The sequence below is a fragment of the Thunnus thynnus genome, chromosome 4, assembly GCF_963924715.1.
Source record: "Thunnus thynnus chromosome 4, fThuThy2.1, whole genome shotgun sequence".
Taxonomy (NCBI): Eukaryota; Metazoa; Chordata; class Actinopteri; order Scombriformes; family Scombridae; genus Thunnus; species Thunnus thynnus.
Genome location: NC_089520.1, coordinates 35,681,079 through 35,703,445, shown reverse-complemented (window position 1 = coordinate 35,703,445; position 22,367 = coordinate 35,681,079). Strand labels below are relative to the sequence as shown.

Below are 22,367 nucleotides of genomic sequence, written 5' to 3'. Positions count from 1 at the left end.
ACCCGGTCATCGATCAACTGTGGTCACACGCTGCAGGGCCAAAGATGTCCTTTCCTCCTCCAAATGGCCTCTCAGAGAGAGAGAGAGTTTACCTGTGTCAGACACCCCCTCTACTTATGTTCTATTCTGTGTGACTGGACCCTAGCCCCCATCACTCACTGCCATCCAGACCTCTCCCCAGTGTGTGTGTGTTTGTGTGTGTGTGTGTGTGTGTGTGTGTGTGTATGTCTGTGTGTACGTGCATGCATTTGTGATGGCCCGCTTATCTTTGATGAAAGCCGTAAGAGGATCTCTTCATCACCCTGCCACATGGGGCTACAAACCCTTTCAGTTGTGTTACACACAGGGAATATGGGGGATTGCTCTTTTTAAGAAGCCCATTCTGAGTTTTAGCCACTCCGCATTACAAGACACACACATTAGAGCCAACCCCTGAAAAGGAGGTGTAAGGATCATGCGAGTGACAACAGCTTTATCCAAAGATTTATCCCCATACTTAGGTTGAGGAAGACAAAAAAGAAGCAGGGAAAGTGCAGCTAACAACTCCAGAGATGTCTTAATTATTTAAATGTTGGAATGCCTTTTTTAAATGTTGTATTTTGTTTAGTGAAATTAAGCATTGGAGATAATTGCTAGTTTTTTAGATTATAAGTTATTTGAAAAAGTCGTGGTTGTCTTATACTCGGGGACTAGACATTTACATTTTCACAGTAGTAGATTTGTTTTTTTTAAAAACGTATGGCTCAACATATCTAGTTGTCTTAATACATCCATGACATCAACCATGTCATAGGGACTTTCTGTGTGTTTTTCGTTCAGTTCAGTTTCTGACTAAACTCAGAACTCACCAGGAACTCAGCTGAAACATTTTCAACTCATGCAGACACATATTTGCATCACCTGGTGCAAATTTGCATCTATTTGTGTTGTTGCATTGACTTTTTATGTAATCGCGCTGTGTGAAATATTCGCTTCGGGTTCTGTCTGAATGCACCATTAGACATTTAACTTGTCATGTCAGCAAAAGCACAGGGGTAACTAATAACATGAATGATGGCTTTGTTCTGTTAAGAGTGAGAAAGCATGCAATAGCAGGGCTCTCACACTGCGAAACACTCCTAAATGTCATGTTGTCATTAATGTTAACTATTGCACCTGTGACATAACACTTTATATAAACATGTCTGCTGTTAAAAAGGCTTATAGTGTTAAGTAAGCTTAGTTTAAGCCACACTTTTTACCTGTCTCATGTTCCATTTTTTATATTGTTGTTGTTGTAACAAAGTTTGTAATAGCGTCTCCCAACATGTTTACCACAGAAATGAAAGAGTCATCTGTCGAGTAGGTATGGAAAAGAATATCATTGTAGAAAATGGCAAGCCTAAATAGACCTTCTTAATAAATGTTACCATCCAGAGAAAATCTTTCTGTGGTCCCACAACAACCACTTTCAAGAGGAGACTACTTTGTGACTAACAGCGAAACCATTATTATAAAAAGGGGGTTGGTTTTCAAATTAAAGGCACCCTGTGGAATTTATGACCTATTGTGCTGGCATTAGTGAAAATGCAAAACCACACAGCAATCATTAACCTCAGCTATAACAGGTTCACAGTATGAGAGTACAGAAAATTTCCCATACACTGCATTACCATCATATTATTGACATTTGTTTCACTAAGATTTTTTTAAAAATTTAGCATTTTGTTCATGTATTTGTTCATGTTGGCTATGTATAATGAAATGTAAATATATAGAAATAATAGTTTTTCAAAGCTGTCGTGCAAAGCTATCTGACTTTGGGTAAAATGTCAGACAAGCGCATGTGACTGTTCCTTTAAATAGCGGAAAATTAAATGAAAATACTCATGTAACATTTTGGAACACACACAGCACACATGTTGGGCTGTGTAACAACAGTTCTACACACCTCTGGTTACTAGGGATGTGCAGAAAGCCCAGTATTTGTTATTGTATCTATATTGGTTGAGGCAGCAAAATTATTTGTATTTGTATTCAAATAAAAGTGGAAAGAGGCTTAAAAATCCTGTTTTTGTTTTTGTTATGCTTTTAATTTTAGAAAATTAAAGTGTTACAATAAATGTTCATGAATAAACAAGCTTATGAAAGAGGTCCCCACACCAGGTCTCAAACTGAAGTCTCCCATATCATAGACGATTGTGCTGACGACTGAGCTGAAACCTAGCACATTGCCACTGTGCAGATAGACCCATAGGTATTTATGCATCCATGATACAGAGACAGTACAGCATGTAACGTGTAGGGGAGAACTTCAAAGGCAATTATTGCTTTGCACTTTTCATTTATTGCCGATTTTTTACAACCTAACTTTGTGGAAAGGAGAAGGGGAACAACAAGTTATGGAGAGTCCATTGTAAACACTTCAATTGTGTCAGTAGCTCAGCTTTATATCTGGGGAGCACCCCCAACTCTGGGAGTGATGTCCAAATTCGGAAATGTGCATCATGTAGCAGGTGGATGTGACTCCCCTAGTTGAGACCTGCTGATAGACGTAAGAGTGGAGCAGAGTAGAGAGACGGAGATATTGATGTAACCGACCTGTGTGCTGGTATTTGACATGTTTTTTTTTTAATTCCCGAAAACAAATAATTTAAAAAATATTTGTACAAAATAAATATTCGTTAAAAAAAACCCCACTATTTGTGCTTTTGCCGAATAATGTATTTGTATTCAGGCACACCCCTACTGGTTACTAAAATTTTTACTGTGCTCTTCAAACTTAACTGAAAACTTCAATTCAGATTGTGAATATTCATGCTTAGAGAACTTCAGAGATAGTACTAACATTTTAACTTGTCTCACACACATACGCGCAAACACAGGGCATGCCTGACTGGACCCAGGTTGATATAATCATTTAAATACGCTTCCCCTGCATAGAGGTCATTCACTGCTTGACTTCCAAATGATGCCAGTGTATGTATATGTGTGTGTTCTACTTTGTCAATGTGTGTGTGTTTGTGTGTGTGTGTGTGTGTGTGTGTGTGTTTGTGTGTGTGCGTGCTTGCGTGCATGCGTTTGTGTGACTAATGGCTTTAGTAATGCTAAGCCACATGGGGCTCGACTGCAGGTTATGAATAGAAAAACTCCACTGCAGTTCTTTATGAGCAAGCTAATCAATTTGGTTCCACCAGGCACGTGAGCAGTATTCTCAATCAACCCATGTTCATCATTGAATTACCTTACGCATTTGCATAATATGATACAGTGTTTGGAATAATCATTATGTGCATTGTTGGCTAGTAATACACTACTCCCTCTTTCCCAGCAGTGAGTCTTCTTCATCTTCTTCTTTCGGCTGTTCCCGTTAGGATTAGGATTTAGGATTTTATTAGGATCCCCATTAGCTGATGCAGAACATCAGCTCCTCTTCTGGGGTCCACACAAAACATAAAAGCATGACAACAGAAACAGATAAGACACTTACAGATAAAACAACCAAATGGTATTAAAATCAGAAAAGTATAACTAATATTATTCTTTCATGCAAACATATTACTATACAAATTCTTATTCATATCCACATATGTACAGTATGTTAGTACACACTAAGCACTGAATATACATACAAACTGAGATCTTACAACATAATCATATACATAGAAATAAAAGAAAAAAATGTACAAACTGTGGTTACAGGCGTAGGGCTATTAGATGTTGCTTCAATTTTTTAAAGCTTGCTTTATTGTGAACTTTAGCAATTGAGTGAACTACAGATCTACATTGGCTCAATACAATACTGTGCATTGTTTTGAATGTCCTTTAGATTTAGAATTGTGTAGCGACCTCTGGTGGCATGTCTGGTTGGGTAGGTATGTACTGTATGTTAGGGCTGAATGTGAGTTGACTATACAAACCATTAGGAATTTTCAGTACATTAATGTTTCCCCCAATCCCCACCCCAATCTTTACAACAAGAGACTCTATATGCCTCTTTGATATGTTTCAGACTAGTTTATTACTAGTAACCCATTCTAGTACTGTCTGGAACTCTTTGTTGAGGGTTGCAATGATTTCATTAACTGTGGGTGCATACATGTATATTGTTGAATCATCAGCATACATGAACACATAGGTCACAGAATAAAGTAAAGGGCCAAGCAAACTTCCTTGTGGAATTCCACACTCTACATTTCTAGCATCTGAAAAGCTTCCAAGTTTTTTTCAGTAATGATTTGTGATCAACCACATCAAAGGCAGCACTAAAATCTAACAATACTGCTCCCGCAATATTCTTTTTATTAATGTCTTTCAGCCAATAGTCTGTCATTTGTGTAAGCACTGTGCATGTTGAGTGACCTTCCCTATAAGCGTTATTTCTGTTCAGTTTAGTCACATTGCTCCTTATTTTACAGTATGTCTGCCATTCAGGTGTACAATCAGACTTATTTGCCGCTACTTTTGCTTTATCTCTTTCAACCATGCACTTTTTCAATTTCTCATCAATCCACACTAACAGTCAGTTTCCTGACAGGTGTGTGCTTATCATTAACTGGAGGCAACAATTTCATAAATACATCAAGTGCAGCATCTGGGTCCTTCTCCTTACTCCCATCAGACTAACAAATATTTTCAACAGCATCCACATACAAATCATAGCGAAATCCCTTGTAGGGATGTGCAGAGAGCCCAGTATTTGTATTTGTTTATGTATTTGTTGAGGCAGCAAAATTATTTATATTTGTATTTGTATTTGAATAAAAGTGGGAATACAAATCCAGCTTTTATTTTATTACACTTTTAATTTAAGGATATTAAAGTGTTAAAATAAGTGTATATGAATAAACTATCTTATGAAGGATGCCCCCACACCAGGTCTCGCACTGGAGTCTCCCAGATCATAGATGACTGCACTGACTACTAAGCTAAAACCAAGTGCATTGCCAACATGCGGACAGACCTCTACTTATTTATACACCCAAAACACCCTCTTAAACACTATTTTAGGCCAAGCCTTTGGCTTTCTTGGATATAGCTACTAGATTATGATTGCTAAATCCAATGGGAACAGATAGAGCTTTGGAGCAAAGTTCTCCAGCGTAATTGTAAATGTGATCAATACACGTGGATAATATGATTCCTGTACTTTGGTGAACACCCTGGTAGGTTGATTAATGACCTGGACCAGATTACAAGAACTGGTTACAGTGAGAAGTTTCTTTTTCAGCAGACAACTTGATGAAAGAAAATTAATATCCAGGACTCCCAGGAAATAAATCTCTCTTTTCACATTGCATACTCTATCAACCATTTCATACAAATTATCTAGATACTGACTGTCAGAACTTGGTGGCCTATAAAAGCACCCCAACAGCAGAGGCTTTAAATGAGGCAGGTGAACCTGCAACCACAATATTTCAACAGCACTTGACATTAAGTCCTCTCTGAGCTTAACAGCAATGTGGCTTTGAATGTATATTGCAACTCCTCCCCCATAGGTATCCCTGTCCCTTCTATAGATATTATATCACTGTATTACCACTGTAGCACCATCAAATGAGTCATCTCAGTTGGTCTTGGAGATGGCCAGAATATGAATGTTCTCTTATGTTAGCAAGTTGTTGATATGCTGAACCTTATTTCTGAGGCTACATATATTAACATGGGTTATTTTTAGCCTTTTCCTGGGAAGTTTATCAGATACAGACATGATAGAGAAAAGAGCAAACAAAGCAAAAAGCAAAATGTATCAGATATAGACATGATACAGAAAAGAGCAAAAAGCAACACTATTCAACATTCAGTCAAGTATGTGTGTGTGTGTGTGTGTGAGCAAAATTACAAACCCATAGGCTTGGCTCTTTCCACTCTCATCTTTTGGAGGGAAGGGTGGACAATGCGTCTGTTGTATTGGATGTCCGCAATGTTCCCTTTACCTCTTTCAGTTTTCATGGCTGGGATGAGTTCTTTTCACCTGTGGCGTATGGCCTCAGTATAGTCCTCATTGAGGAAGATATTAGTTCCTTTCAGTTCATGGCCTCTTTCCAGAACAGCCATCTTGTCCCTTGAATCATAGGAATTTCACCACTATCGGCATGAGTCTGTCACCTGAGTTGGCTCCAGTCCTGTGGGCACGCTCCACTTTAGTCCTCTTTTCATCCATCTGTAACTTAACAGCTAACCTCTCACAGACCTTGTCCTCAGATTCCTCCCAGCTCTCACGTGGGGACTCAGGAATGCCTTCTATAATTATATTATTCTGTTTGGACTGATCCTTGAGGTAGTCTGTCATTGATTCAAGACTGATTCACACATGGTATTGATGTCTGTGTGTGCATCGTTGCACTTTATGGTCAACTCCTTGCAAGTCTCTATTAGGTCTTCCACTTCTTTTTTGGGAGAACTGCAAACTGATCTTTAGCAGCAGGTCAACAGTACCAGAATAACCCAGAGGCGGGTAACCCAGGCCTCGACCAATCCAGTATGGTTATCTGAATTATGATCCGCATATTTGATTTGGCATAGGTTTTATGCCGGCTGCCCTTCCTGATGCAACCTTCCCCATTTATCCAAGCTTGGGACTGGCACTAAGAATGCACCGGCTTGTGCTTGTGCATGGTTCTTTCCTAGCAGTGAGTAGTGCAACGTATTGCAGCTCAACACACAGTTACACTACTGTAACTAACGTAATGCTTTTTTTCAGCCAAAATGTCTTGCAGTAGAATATCTGTTGGTGGTAACTACAGTATTATTAAATCTTTTTATGGTTATGTTTAGACTCTGAGAGCATTTGGTTAAGGTTAGGGAAAGATTGTGGTCTTGGTTTGATACAGAAAAAAGTCTGCAAAAAAGTCTGTTTATCAACATTGAAGTAAAACTACGATCTGTCACTAACCTTAACTAAAGTGCTTTTGTTGCCTAACCCTAACCACAACCTAACACATTCTCCCTCCACCCAGTCCTGCTCTCCACCAGCTTCAGTGTGATATATAAGTTAAGCTTCATTCATTTGAAAAACTTTGAACATAATCCAGGCAACGCTTATGTTTGCGAACTCAACGTAACTGGGAAAACAATTAATATATAAACCTAATTTCTAGGGTCAGGGTTGCAGGGTTCTGTGCAGACTAGTCAAGTTCACTCAAGTCAGATCAGTCAAGTCCCAAACTATTGATACAAAGTCGAAAGCACACTGTGGTCAAAAATATACAGTATATAACTGCATGCTGTAGCATTTAGATTTCCCTTCACTGGACCAAATGGTGGGGACGTGGTTAATATGATTTGGGGCATGAAGACTGATGGCAATAAGTTGAACTGAGTCTGTTTCAGTCTGGGTATGTTGGAGATGATGGTGTGTGGTGTTGATGGATTCTATTTGTTTAGTCTCTGCCCTTCATTCTCATTGTGATTATTTTAACCAAGTTCGAAATTTAGCGACTGGAATCAGGACAACGAAAACGGCTAGCAAACGGCAAACTGCAATGTGTTATGAGTAGGAGTAGTTGCCTGAGAGTGCTGTTTTAGTGCATGAACAAGAGAGAATTTTTGTTGTCATGGGTATCAGCAGTTGTCTGTTGACATGACTGTAGTCATACTTATACTTATTGTCCAGTGTGTTGACTTCTGTGGTTACTATGTGCTCCTTTCTGGGTCATAAGACCAACAAATCTTTGTATGTTAATGGAAAGAGTTGTTATGAATGGGTGTTGGGTATTTGTTGACTTCAGTGACAGTGGAAAACAACTCCAGACCAAAGGTAGACAAAAGTATGTGGGCAGGGGTGTCCGATGTCTAAAATGAAATACTGTCACTATCCCGTTTGAGCAGAAAACTAGAGACATCTAGTGGTCAGCAGCATTCAATGCAGGGCTGGTCCTATCAGCACGAATGGAGGGTTATTATGCAAGAGTGTGTGTTGTTAAATTCATAAAAAAAACATACACTGTTTATGTGTTGGGCTTCATATCTCTCACTGCCAGATATTCTAAGGCAGAGCAGGTTGGCTGCATTTTGCCTGAAGGCGACTATATATGAACTCATGTTATTAGAGCCTGTAGACAAAACATTTCTGTGCGTGTGTGTATGTATGTGTGTGTGTGTGTGTGTGTGTGTGTGTGTGTGTGTGTGTGTGTGTCTGTGTTTAATGGCTTTGTGTATGTGTAGAACAGTCATGTGTGTGTCTGTGGTTTGGAAAGTCCAGTCATTCATACTGTACATAGACTTGTGTGTATACTGGATAGTGTTATGGTGTGTGTGTGTGTGTGTGTGTGTGTGCATGCATGCGTGCGTGCCAGGGTGCATGCATGTGTGTGCATGTGTGTGTACGTGTGTGCGTCTGTGCATGCGTGTTTGTGTGTCTGGATGACTAACCGTGTCTCACAGCAATATTAATAACACATCATGAATACAACTCACGCTCACATAACACTCACTCTCTCTCTCTCTCTCTCTCTCTGAGTGTATTTGAAAGATAAGCAGAGCCAATGTATTCAGTCATTGAATTATCTCTTTTTGTCTCTCCCTCCTTTCTTTGTCTCCTCCCTTCTTTTCATTGGTTTCTTCAATCCTTCACTCCTTCATCTTCCTGCTCCATCCTTCCATTTTAAAATGTTCCTTATTGCTTTCCTTTCTCCCCCTTTTCCTCTTCTCTGCCTCCAATTCTCCTCCTTCCTTGTTCCTTCCTTCTTCCTCTGTCCTTTTCTCCCTCCCTGTTTTGTTATCTCCTTCCTTCACTTTCCTTCTCCATCCTTTCATTTTAAATTTCTTTTTTACCGCTTTCCTTCCTTCCTTCTCCTCTCCTTCCCTCCACTTCCCCTTTTTCCTTTTTCTACCCATTTCCCCTCTCTATCTCCGCTTTTTCTCTTGTTTTCTATCTCTACGTCCCCCTACACACTGTATCCTTATTCCTTATTGTCTTTCTTCCTTCCTTTCCCATCCATCCTTCCATCTTTGCTCTCCCTCATTCACACTTTCTTCATCTGACTATCCTTCTGTCTCCCTTCATACCGTCATTGTTTCCTTCATTATCTCCCTCCCTTCCTTACTCCATTCCTCATTTTCCTCCTCTATCCTTTCATCTTACTTTCTTTCCTTTCCTCTTTCCCTTCCATCCCTCCCTCTTTTCTTTCTTTACTCCTCCTCCCAGTGTGCAGCAGTGCTCCCATCAACATGAAGGTACAGCATGTGAATGGCAGCGCTCTGGTGGTCCGCTGGGCTCATCCAGAGGTCACCTACCACCCACCCATCCTCCACTTCCTGGTGTCCTACAGCTGGACAGCCCACGACGACAGCTACGAGGAGACACACCTCACCGACGCCAAACACAAACTGGTGAGATTGGCTGGGACTGAACCTGTAGTAGGAGTGTAACGCCTAAATTCCACCAGGCGCGTGTGCGCCATGTTCTGGCTCTGACGCAGCCGCCAGAGCTGATCGCGGCCACTCTAGTCAATGCTTGTGATTCCACCGGGCGCACCGCGCCGCGTTTCAGAAGTGGATACTGGACTAGAAATGGCGCCCGTTCAGTCCTATAGGAATTCCTCGTCTGGCTCATACACCAAAAAAGGTTTCTAGCTTCCGGGTTTGCTTCCGCGTTGTGCGGCCCACTGAAGACGTGCAGTAGTGTTTCCCCCGCTGGCCCCGCCCGTGAGCTCCCGCTCGGCCCATAGACGCCCACATGATGATGTCACAGATTTTTAAATCACTTTTCTCGGCTCGAGGAAATTTTTACAAATATAAAACCTTCATGGATCAAAAGTTCATAATAGAAAGAGTCATAATTGATGTTGTTTGCAGTTCGAGGGGTCCTGTCAACAGTTTTACAGGTGTCTCTTTAACAATGGTGGTCTATGGGGAAAATGTTTTTTGGGCCGCAGGGGGATTTTTCACCGCAATACCGAGAGTGGCCACTGGGAAAAATTGGCTGCAAGGCTGAGTGGCGGCGCCCTATCCAGCTCTTATTATACATCCATGAGCAGATTGAGCTGAGCAGGAAGTCAGACACAGAAACAGCATTGAGCATCCGGTCAATTTTCAAAATAAAACACCTTGCGCAGACTCCCAATGGTATATCAACAATAAACGCAATTAAAACAGACGAATAAAGAAACCATTTAACTACATAGTCTACTTAACCATAGTAGAAGCACAAAAATCAAGGAAAATGAAAAAAAAGTACTGCAGTAATTACGGTAGCCTTAAGGCACTTTCAGCTTTGACTAGGCTGCCGTAATTACTATAGTCGGAGTGCAACTGAATTTAAAAGACGGACGGCTTCCTAGCAGTCAAGACGCTCTGCTTCTGACACGCGCCCGGTGGAATTCTGGCTTTAGACTGATATAGGGAGCTTATACCGAACCTCATGATGATGAGCCAAATACATGACATACTGTAAACAAATAATGTACTATAGGTCATAATATTAAGCAATAAAAAGCAGGGTTGGATGTAGCTTGGAGGTGAGATTGCTGGTCACATTGCCAGACAGCAGTGAAGAGAATATGCGTGTGAATATGGAGTGTACTTGTGAGTTACCTTATTGTTGCATAAGGCAGGCTAAATGTGTTGACTCGTTTGAAAAGGCCAACATTGATTTATGTTGTACTCAGGCGCTGAGAGGCTCTGAAATGTGAGATATGACAGTTGACGAGCTGTGGTGTGGGGAAATCAAACCCAGAAGAAATATAGAATGTAGATATATAGAAAATATTCACTGACAATGAATATCAATGATTTTCCAGCAATATTCACTCCTGACAACTTAAGTCTGATTAATGTTTTTTTATGGTTACGTAAGATCAGGGAAAAATGGTGATCTTTAATGTAAATATAAAAAAAGGAATGCTGGCTTGAAGCAAACATGTTGTTTTTACCAATATTTAACCAAAAACACCACCTTTCCCTATCCTTAAGTGCTTCAGTAGCCTAAACCAGACCAGTGTGAGCTTCAGCTTGCAGTGCTAAGTCCATCAAAATAAAAGAAACGCCTTGCACAAAACTGGACTTCTTAAGAGAACAATAGGAAATTACAGAATTATAGATTATACAAACAGAATATGGAATTGTATTAAAACTTTTCCACTGAATACGTATTAATGGGTTAAAGTAAATATTGTTTTTTTGTAAGTACTAAGTATTATTAGTAATTACCAAAGTACCAAAGCAATTGTTTCTTTATATTTATTGCCATTTATATTTTGGAAAAGCTATTTTAATTATTAATTCACAAGTCAGATGACGGATCGATGGACTGTATGTAAGGAAAGCAGCCTTTGTCTCAACCTCAGACACCACCCTGGCAAGACAGTTGAAAACATTTGTTGTGCTGAGGAGGAGTTGTGAGACATGTTTTAATTAGTGGTCTGAACCTACCAACACATGGGATGAAGGATATGAACCTTCATATCCTTCATCCCATGCTGTCTGGTGTCAAAGTCCTCAGCTTTGTAATATCTATATCCTACACATATACCTCTACCCTATGACTTCTACACAGTGTAAGAACATGACACATCGTCATTTCATTGCAAGCGAACAAAATCCAGTCCAGCAATAACATTTTCTCCAAATTGTGTTTAGCAAATCAAATCAAATGCAGTATGCTATATGAGATGGGTTGCAACAATCCAATAACCTATATATATATATATATATATCTTTCCACTCCCTTGAATGAGAAAGTGTGTCCGAACTTTTGACTGGTACTGTATATACAGTATATGGGGAGACATTTACAAGCACATCAGCAGAGGTGCTTACATATGCTTAAGTACGTCAAACGTAAAATACTCTAACAAATACACACATGCATAACTTTCCCTTTTACACATGGCAGTATTCTATATTGTAAAATATCAGGAAATCATCAGCATGGACAAGATTTGCTCAGCATCAAATATTTGTGCAAATATAATGAGCTCACTGCTTTAAATCCTTCTTTGAATGAGCTTCTAAACACTTATCTCTCCTCTCATTCCACACACAAACACACACATGCACACACACACACACACACACACACACACACACACACAAACACACAGACACACACACACACACACACACACACACACATGTTTGCAGTCTTTCTCTGATGTGCTTCTTTGGCCTGGTTTGTGTAGAAAAAAAGAAAGAGCTCTGTTCAGACTTTTCTGACTCGTAGCTGTCGATAGCCATGTTTGTACTGCCATATATTCCACCGAGATACAGAAGAACAATGAATGCTTTCAGTTCTTCCTCACAAGCAGCTCAGATGTCATGTCCACAGCTTGGTGTGCCTCATCACACCACTGTGTTTTAGGATTTGTTAGGAATTTTATGTGGGAAGTTAGTTTCAGTGGAATTTACTTCAACTTCCAGCCAAGTCAGTCCATGGCCTTTCTAACACTGACATGAAGCAGCAGCCACTATGGCTGAATAATGAATGAAGAATTGTTAATAATGAATAATGAAGCCAGTGCTAATATGTTTCATACTGCAGTTCCGCTACTATGTTGGCTTCAAGAACGTGAAGTGAATTAAAAAAAAAACAAACAAACATCATGTTGAAATACTGGAGGAATGGCTGGTCTCATATAAATACCAGTGGGAACAATGAATCAGAATCATGTCACACTCATCACTCTGTTAATGAGAATACTGCCTCTCTGAGTGTGGTGTTTATTGATGGTAATTTTGATAAATTATTAAAGGATAGCCTATTTTAACACAACATTCACATTCCTAATTTGTACATCGAAAGAATTATGGATAGCTCTAAAAAGAGGCAGGGCATATGGATAAAATCTCTGTTACCATAGATGTAATTTTATATAGCAATATAGAGATATGATGTAAATATTGTTTTATTAGGGCTGAAAAGTACAAACTGTTGTGCCTAATAGTGCCTGCTAATCTCTCTCTGTGGATGCCTTTTATGTTGATATTTGAAAAACCCAAATTGGTCACATCAAAGTGCACATTCCAGATGAGCCAAACATTAACTGATCCTCAGCCAATAATCAGTTGATTTCCACAAGCATCAACTACATATCTCTCACATTAAAAAAGTGCTCCATGGACATGTGCATAGATAGACCTCAAAAGTGCCCTTTTCTGGGGTGTTTTTTAATAAACAAATAAATTCCTGTTATTCCTGCTACATCCAGCGTGATACAACAATATACTCAGTACCTCATCTTGTTTCTGAGTGTAGCTGACAGAGAATTTATATGAATATATGTCAGTGTTAATAGTTTACCGCAAGGTAAAGTGACTGGAGTTGATGAAACTCAGTAGCATGGAACTAACGTTTGGAGGGACTATTATTGTCATTGAACATCCCATGTAAAGCGGGTATGGATACTGTCACGTAACACGTTTCTCCAAGTTGTTTAAGTTAGTTTGTATCTTTATCCCCCACAAGCTACAAGACAACAACGATATGATGCACTTAAGAAATACGATGAAATTAAGAATGTCTTTTCTCCCTTCTGAAACAAGCAGCCAATGAGGTGCGTTCAATGGAAACTAAGTGAATCTGAGTTTTGAGTCAAATTGATCTGCATTAACTATAGTCAGCAGTGATGTTGTCATTGTGTTTGTCTTTGTGTTTACATTAAAGTAATGCCTAATGTATGATTACATGTACAGTAAGCATACATATTTACTTTCTTCATATTTTATGTTACGTTTGCTCAACAGGACAGTGAATGCAACTATGTTGAATGTTTAATAAATGTCATTATATATTTAGGCAAATAGTTAAGTTCAAGCACTTTTTTCAGTATTTAAGGAGGGAGGGAGGGAGGGAGGGAAGGGATGAAGGAATGTTAACTGTTAAAATCTTTTATAAATCATTGTCTAATACACCTTATCTAAAGCTTATGTGTTACTTTTTAGAATTATGGCTTAAGTGCATGATGTCTCCCAAGTCTCAGTATTATGATATGATATGTGATTTATATTAAACCAATTTGCTGACACATAGTAATAGTATCTTAGCCGTACAATATCAGCATCTTCTTATTGCCCGTTATTACTGAAGTAATTATGGCTTCTATGCAGAGGTGGTAAGAGAGAAATATGCATCCAGATGAAGTGCATCTCTGTCAGCAGCACTAAGCTGAGCTTCTGCAAGTGAGGATGTCAGTCAGAGGGCTAGGTAAGAGTATGGCTGGTTAACATGTGAGGAGAATTTATTGAAATAAACTTGCATGTATCATTAGTTAACTGTCATGTAGCAGTGTTTCAACCAACATCAGTCATGGGTTTCTGTTAAATACACACATTTTAATATCCCTTTAACAATGTTGCAAAAGTAGTCATTCCAGGCATATATTTATTTAATTATTTGCAAAAATCGACTGTTATGAATTTCGGCCCTCTGCATGTCCCTGGTGCTCCATATGTCTAACTGTAGCTGTTATTCACTCCTTCCTTTTTGACCTTTATAGTCTTCTTTTGCCTCCTGCCTCCTTCCCTCTCATCCTTCCTTGCTTCTCCTTTTTTTCCCTTATTCCTTCCCATCCATTACCTGCTGATGCATCACATGTTGAAAACACACCACCCCAGCCTTCAGCCTGTTATTTAGTAACTTGATGAATGGACTATGATTTAACCTTATCACTGTCATACAGCGGACATTTGGTCATATTTTTAATTGTCTACTATATTTCCATCATGTGTACAGATAACACTGATCTGTCAGATAACCTGTCCCCATGAATTCCTGCCTTGAACATTGCCAACTTAAATATGGTCAATTGTAAATTATTATGGGAATAGAAACACACAGTTGAATGCAGTAGCACTGGGAGAAAGTGTGTGTGTGTGTGTGTGTGTGTGTGTGTGTGTGTGTGTGTGTGTGTGTGTGTGTGTGTGTGTGTGTGTGTGGTGTTATTTCAGAAATACAGAGGATTTTACGTCATCAAAAATATGACTGCGAGGGCCTTGGAAAATCTAATAACTTGTTTTGGAACAAAACTGTTTTGACAGATACAAAATCAGCACTGATTGCATCATAATAAATATGAGTTTTGTTTAACAAAGGCACATGCATTTGCAGCCTTCGGTAAATAAAACTTGTTATGACAAAATGGGTCAGCAGAGGTTTTAATAAAGTAGTTATTAATTTGTCTAGGGACAAAGGTTTTTGAACACAAACTCACACATGCCCACACAAGCCAAACTATATACATCCTCCTTCTATTCAATTACAAATGGTCTCATCAGGAGCCAAAATGAGCTATGAGAGAAGGCTGTGGAACAGACAGGAGGGTTCATTCCCTTACATTGTGGTCTGCCGGTCAGCTAGCAGAATACTAATGCTAAGCTGGAGGGGATGCAGGGCTGCCAGCCTGTGCAAAAAGCATGACCTTGGGCCAGTGGCTCTGTGGGAAACAAAAAGGCCTACAAAAAAGAGATGAGAGTGCCCCCTGGCTGTGGAAACAGAATCTGCAGTTATGAGAGATACAGAGAGGTGAGAAGTGTTTTATCCTCCCATCATTAACCCAAGAGACTCCTTCCCTCTGAAATCCAGTTCACTGTCCCTCACCCTCTTTCCTCTTCCTCCCTGTAAACCCCCCCGTCCCCCCCCGTCCCCCACCAACACACACACACACACACACACACACACACACACACACCCTATCTCTGTCAGCCCCTTGACTCTGCTCTTACTCCTCATATTTTTCCCTTGATGCCTCTATCTAGGTCACAACAGGGACTTACATGGCTTTAGGACCCCCAAATCCCACACACGTCCCCTTTGTCACAATTAATGGAGAATCCCCATGTAATAAAACACTGTGGACTGGACTATTTTATGGTCTATACCACTTGTGAAGAATGAAGAAGGGGGAGTGAATAAGGGAAACAGGTTCCTAACCGGATTCAACGGGGCAGAACTGGCATGAGTCAGGGAGTGGGGGCTGGGGATATACATAGAAATAGCACAGTGATGTGGCATATGAATGAAGATATTAGTGTAATGGGATAAAAGCTCATCATAATTATCTTTTTACACAGCAGCTATCTGGAGTCAATGGAAAGAGGCTCAAAGAGGCTCATCTCTTACATAACCTATAGAAGGTAAATAAGTGTATCTTGTGTTCCGATACACATAGAAATAAAAAGTATGATACAGTGGTTTTAAGAGCAGTTAGCATGAGAGCTATTTTTGAGTACCACAGTACAGTGACAGTGTTCACACAGGATCTCAGACAGAAGTCCTGTCCTGTGGGGAAACCCTGTCTCCAAGAAATTAAAGAGAACATACCATGTTCATTTCAAAGTCTATCTATCTGGGGCTTTACTGGAATATCTTTGCATGATTGACAGTTCAAAAAACTCATTTAACTCATACTGACTCTTTACACAGCCCCTCTGCTCAGCCTCTGTCTGAAACAGGCCATTTTAGTTCCTGTCTCTTTAAGGCCCCCCTCCAGATGAGCCTACTCTGTTCTGATTGGCCAGTTCTCAGAAGCTGCCTCTCAGCAGACATCTGCAGGCTCCAAAGGCTACATCAACAAACCATGAAACAAGCAATAGTAGCAGGATTTCACTACTAAAATACATCCATATATGTTCAAGCCAGAATCTAATCTGAAATATGAGAGTGGACAGCGTAAACAAAACACCTTAGCAACAAAGACTATGGAATGGAGGGCTGTTTGCCCTGTTTGTTGGGCATATTCTTTCTACCTTGTCGATGAGCTGTTGTCACCTGGTCAGCAAGTTTGAAAAAACTGTTGCAAGTGAAGCGTTCAGAGCAGGTTGAAGCCCTGGTTTTTGACTTACAGGGAGCATTTCTACATACATTAAGTTTTGGAACATTGACCGTTGGATGTTTAACATAGATATCCAACATCATAACAGTATACAGAACAGAAAATCACAAAAAACATGTGCAAACAAATGTCCCCTTTAAATTTATATACTACTGATTTGCAACAGGAAAGATGTTTTTAAAGGAATTTAATGTTGAACATATCTGCAAAATGTCGACTGAACGCATTTGTTTTACTCCCATATCTGCTCTTGCAAAATGATACCTGCTTGTAGCAATTAAAACAGGATTGATGTCTTTGTCCTGGTTAAAAATTACAAAAGTTAAAAGTAACTTCAAGCACAAGACTTAAATCTTAAATGTTGGTTTGACCCTTTAAAGGGCTACTTCAGCAATTTAGCTTTGCACATCCATTAAATTCGGGGACTCGTAAAAGAGAGGTTTTTAAAAGAATTGTCAAATTTGAAGCAGCAGAAGGTGTGATATCCCAAGTATGAGTCAATCTCAAAAAATCTAAATCCTACATTTCCCATAATGTAACTCCATAGCATCTTTCATTTGACTCTGCCTGCCTGGTAAACACCCGTGTCTTCAAGTCTTCACGTCTTCACACCCTTTGTTTGTAACACCGGATATCTGTCATAAATTTTCAGGTACAAGCAAAAATAACCCTGATGACATCACCATGACATCATCAGGGTTATTTTCTCACTCAACAAAACTCCTCTGAAACCTCAGAAGACTATATTTTCACAGGAGTAGTACTCCCTCTTACTAAGAAAGTGATCTTCATCTTTAAGATTCTTCTCTACCAAATGTCAGCAGCACCTATATTTCCTGAAAAAACTCTCCATGTTCATTAATCAGTTCTGCAAGCTTTTTATAGGTGTGTCATTCATTCCATCCTCACTTTCAAAATAACAGCTTAGTTCGGAACAATGAGCAACGTTCACACAGTCCCCCTCCTAAAGATCTTCAGATCAGCAGCAAAATGATTGGACTGGACCAGGAAGCACTTAGCAATATTTACAGGAAAGGCACTATAGGGACAAAGGAGCTCAAATAGACCAGGATACAAAACACATCAATACAGACTCTTTCCCTCAGGCCACAGATACAGGTCTCTGATATTCAAAACCAGATGGGCCACAGCAAGCTTCATTCCAGCCTCCATTTGCCTTTTGAACTCCTGAACGGGGTCTAGCTGAGTCACCAGATTGTCGCACTAGCACCTTAAATGAGAGGCATAAATGATTTTTTTTTTTTTTGACTGATTTGCTTGTTTTGAAGTTGAAGATGAAGTAAGATTAGAGCTCCTCATTACACAAAGTTCACTTGTGCACATGTGAACAGATCCAGCCCAGAATGTTTGTAACTTACATGAAGAGCCTCTTCATATATTTGCAGTTGTTTAAATGTAAAGTTGAGAGTCCTGTGTGTCTATACTACTGTCTGTAATATTACTGCAGCAGTTGCGTGACTGTTAATAAACAAGTTATTGAACAAGTGTATAAATAAAGTAACAGTGCAGAACAGTTCTGTGAAATAGAGTGATGTGATTCCAGACTTCTCTGGCATCCTGCTTGTTTATCAGTTTCTGTCGATGCCACTGTACATTCAAGCCCTAAGATGTTGACATGAAACCTTTTGATTTACTCAATCCTTGCCACCCATCTGTATGAGATCAGACATCAGATCGAAGTGTGAATTCTCCACAGCGTTAGTGTGAACAGCAACACCCACGTCTGACAGAGCGCAGCCTCCTCATGAAAGCTATCAGTTGCACATCAGATTTTCTGTACGGTCCCATGGTGTATTTGTGGTGATGATATCTTGCTCCTTCTGAATACACAAGGTAATTCACAGCTAAGATGTGAAAACTTATTATTAACCCAATTCAATTGTGTGCTTGTTTTTACAGAAGGTACTACATGTATCATTTTAATATCAGTGTATCATCAGTACCACACCAGTGGTAATGTTTAACTGATGTCAGTGTAAATAATGTAACCAAATGGCACTGCTATTGACATTATTATCAGTCTTTAGCAGCCTCCACTCTGCATTTTACATTAACTAACTATATCTGAGTGCAGGCTTCACCTCCTTTGAAGTCTGCACTCAAGACTGTACACCTCATAACAGCTTGACAAGGCCGTTCCATTCCAAAGGTTTCAAGAGATGAGGGTGAAAAATGCAGTGTCAAACTCCTTTAGATTTAGTCTCTGTGAGGCTCTGGGTGGGAATTGGCAATGATGTTGAATCCTCTGTAGACCATCTCATTTGGGAGGAGATGTAGTTTCGGCAAAGTAGGCGTCACTTCTCTCAGGGACAAACTTTTTATAAGTCTTTTGAAGGAGATGCAGCCTGAACTGGGACACAGATGCTGTGGTCCACCATGTTGGATTTTGTGGGAAATCTGCAAGATTTCCTCATGGTGTAGATGTTGTGACAGGATACAGTGAACATTTGTTTTAAAAAATTTAAAAAGTGGACAATGTGTGGAGAGACTTTTGTGTTTTGGCATGTTTCAAATAATTGTGATGTTCTATGGAAAATACAATATTCCCAGTGACATTTGATGCAGTCTGTGTGTTGCTTTTAGCTCATTCACTTCAATGTCCCTAGATCAGTTCTATTTATAATTTCATTGTTTGATTGTGCACAAGTATAGTTCAATAATAGATATGTGACATACTGTGATGGTGCTGCTAACATACTTGCTATAGTGAGGATGTTTGACAATAGTAATGGTGAAGTGTCTCCCTCTGGTTGATTGAACTGATTTTACCTCTTGAAACCGTAAAAGAGAGTATGATATTGTTCAATGACCTACTATATCTTTGCACTTTGTGACTGTGTGATTCTGATGATCTGCAGTGATAAAACAGCTTATGAAATGTCTGGCTAATAGATGTGCCAGACTTGATTAAAAAATGAGACTTTAGTCATGTAATGAAATTGTCAGTGAATGAACAAAGTCTGATAGTCTAATATAACTGGAATTCATCTCTCACTGGTTTTAGGATTCCACCCCAGTATATGAGATGGACAGCAGAGATGACTGCATGTACATAATGTATCTATTATCCTGCTGATACATAGCAGCATGAGTTGTTTCTATCAACTGGTTTGGAAATCTTGACACTTTATGAGACAGGATAGTTGAGCATAAACCCCAGCACTGGCTCAACTATTTTCTATTCATGAGAATAGAAAGGCATGCATAAAGTTTCTGAGCATGGTTGTTCATTGTTGACTTTTACTGTATGAGACACAGAATCTTAGCTCAAAGGTCCACTGCCTAGCGTTATGTGCTTTCTGAGAATGTGAAGTAAACTGAGTGAAGGCGGTGGAGAAATAATAGTGTGTATGTGGGTACGAGGTAGCTGTTCTGGTTGACCTTCCACTGCAGCTTGATTAGGAGAGCAACAGACTACACTGGCTGACTGACATACTGCATCAGATTGGTGTTCTGGTGTTCTGGTGTTGTGGGTTTTTTGACTGTACTGAACTGTAAAATGTGAAGTGCGTCTGTTTTGATTTGTAATGAAAACCGGCACATTGGACACCACTTGAATGCACATTTAGGGTAGATTGATGCTTTTAAATTTCCCTATTTAGAGTTTATAATCAGTATATAAACATTCAATAAAGGATTATAAGACACTATAATGTTGTAAGAAGTTTCTTTCATTCATTCATTCATTCATGTATTTGTCAAAAACTATAAATCCTCCTGTGAGTCTGGTGTATAAACAGATAATACATTATAATATAGTAAAACACAGTTGTATTCATAGGAGAAGATAAAACTGTCCTTATATCTGCTTTTAACTACATTATAGTGTGTGATAAACCATTTATTAAATGTTTATATACTGCTTATGAATGCTAAATTGGGGGACTTAAAGCAAAGTGTTACTGGATAAATTAATTATCTTTCTTGCTTTCTTGCTCCTCCAGGCGACCAATTAGTTCACCTCTGCCTAAAGAGACCTGTCTCTGCCAGAGTCAAGCTTACTGATTTTGTTTCTTTGTCTGTGTGTGTGTGTGTGTGTGTGTGTGTGTCTGTGTGTGTGTGTGTGTTTGTGTGTGTGTGTTGTCCAGGAGGCTGTCATTTCTCCCGTCTCCCCGGACGTGCTGTACCTGTTTCGTGTTCAGGCCGTCTGCACAAATGACATGCGCAGTGACTTCAGCCAGAGCATGCTCTTCAGAGGTAACATACACACACACACACACACCTCTCAGACCTCAAATTTTCATGGATTGCTACCATATTATCTCTAATGTCATCATAAATGTCGATATGAGCATCAGTTGGTATCTCTTTCATGTACACAGCCCTCTCTCAGGCCCCTCTCCAAATGCAAACAGTATAATCTGACAGTTATGACTCCTTTGATCATAATATCACAAATTTGTTCATATTCAGGTTATTTATGTAAATTCTAGCCACCAGCTAAAGGGAAAATAACAGAGGAAAGGCAATAGGCAGCTGGAATGGAGTGAGATACATGCATTTCATCAAACTGCATTTGCTTTATTCGCTGCTCCATTAAGTATTCATGCCTTGCATTTACATTATATCATGTTCTGATTAATGTATATACAATGCACTCATGGATGTCTTGTAGACGCCACTTCAAGTGAAGTGTTGCGTGATTGTGTCTCCTGTGTTTAACTGTGGATTATCCCTTTTGTTCACCTGTGTTTCAGCAAACACCACCAGGATCTTTGAAGGGACGAGGATCGTGAAAACTGGAATGGTAAGGGATGCAGAGGTGAATCACTACTATTGTCTTTTCACTTTGTATCCAGCAGAGAGCAGTGTCTGTATTAGGATCTTCTCCCCCGTGTGGAGAGGAATGTCCAACTGGGAATTTAAGTCAGGATTAGGAAGTAGTAGTTCACATGTAGGCTAACAGCATTACACCAATTCAATTCTAAAATATAATGGTAATTTTGATATTTTTTATTTTGTAGGGGAAAAAAACCATCAAAATACAGATTCCATTTTAGTTTTTTGACAGACAATGGGACAAATATTCCTTAAAATATCTTAAGAATATCCAAATTATATCATAAATTATGCACACACCTAAAATAAAGTAAAAAAGTGCCTTATTTTGGGCTACCTAAAGGGGTCATACCACATCATCACTGATGTAAGCAGACTGAGGAACACAGCCAACATTATGGATTTTGGTGTGTTAAGGATCAGATTTGATTCTTTTTTAATGCACATTTTATATGAGTCTGAAAATTTTAAAATGGTTTAAAGGTTTGAAATCACAGGATTGTGACTGGTTCCCAGCCTTTTGGACTCGTGACACCTTAAGGCTTCAGTATGCCCCAAAGGAGCAGTTCGTAAACTGTCCGTAGGACTTACCTCTGATCTGTTAATGATCAAATTTGGTTGTTTTATTTCTTATTCCATCACAATTGAAATGAATCTTAAAATTATAAAGTAGTTGTAGGGTATAAAATTTCAGGATCTGCCTTCTTTCACACCTCCACATACCTGGCCAATCAGAAAGTTACAAAAATGTTTGACCATCTGACAAGCTTTTTGATTAAAAATATTTAAAAAAAACAAAAAAAAAACAACTTGTTT

At 39.3% G+C, this 22,367-nt stretch overlaps 1 protein-coding gene across 1 annotated transcript in view; it reads left to right on the top strand.

The window, feature by feature from the left end:
• The window catches only part of ptprga (protein tyrosine phosphatase receptor type Ga), a 483,716-nt gene that overhangs the window by 415,889 nt on the left and 45,460 nt on the right, over positions 1-22,367 (top strand). Inside the window, exons 9-11 of the mRNA XM_067588517.1 lie at positions 9,131-9,315; positions 20,861-20,969; positions 21,470-21,519. Of these exons, the coding sequence (XP_067444618.1) occupies positions 9,131-9,315; positions 20,861-20,969; positions 21,470-21,519 (344 nt within the window). The remainder of the gene's footprint in view (positions 1-9,130; positions 9,316-20,860; positions 20,970-21,469; positions 21,520-22,367) is intronic.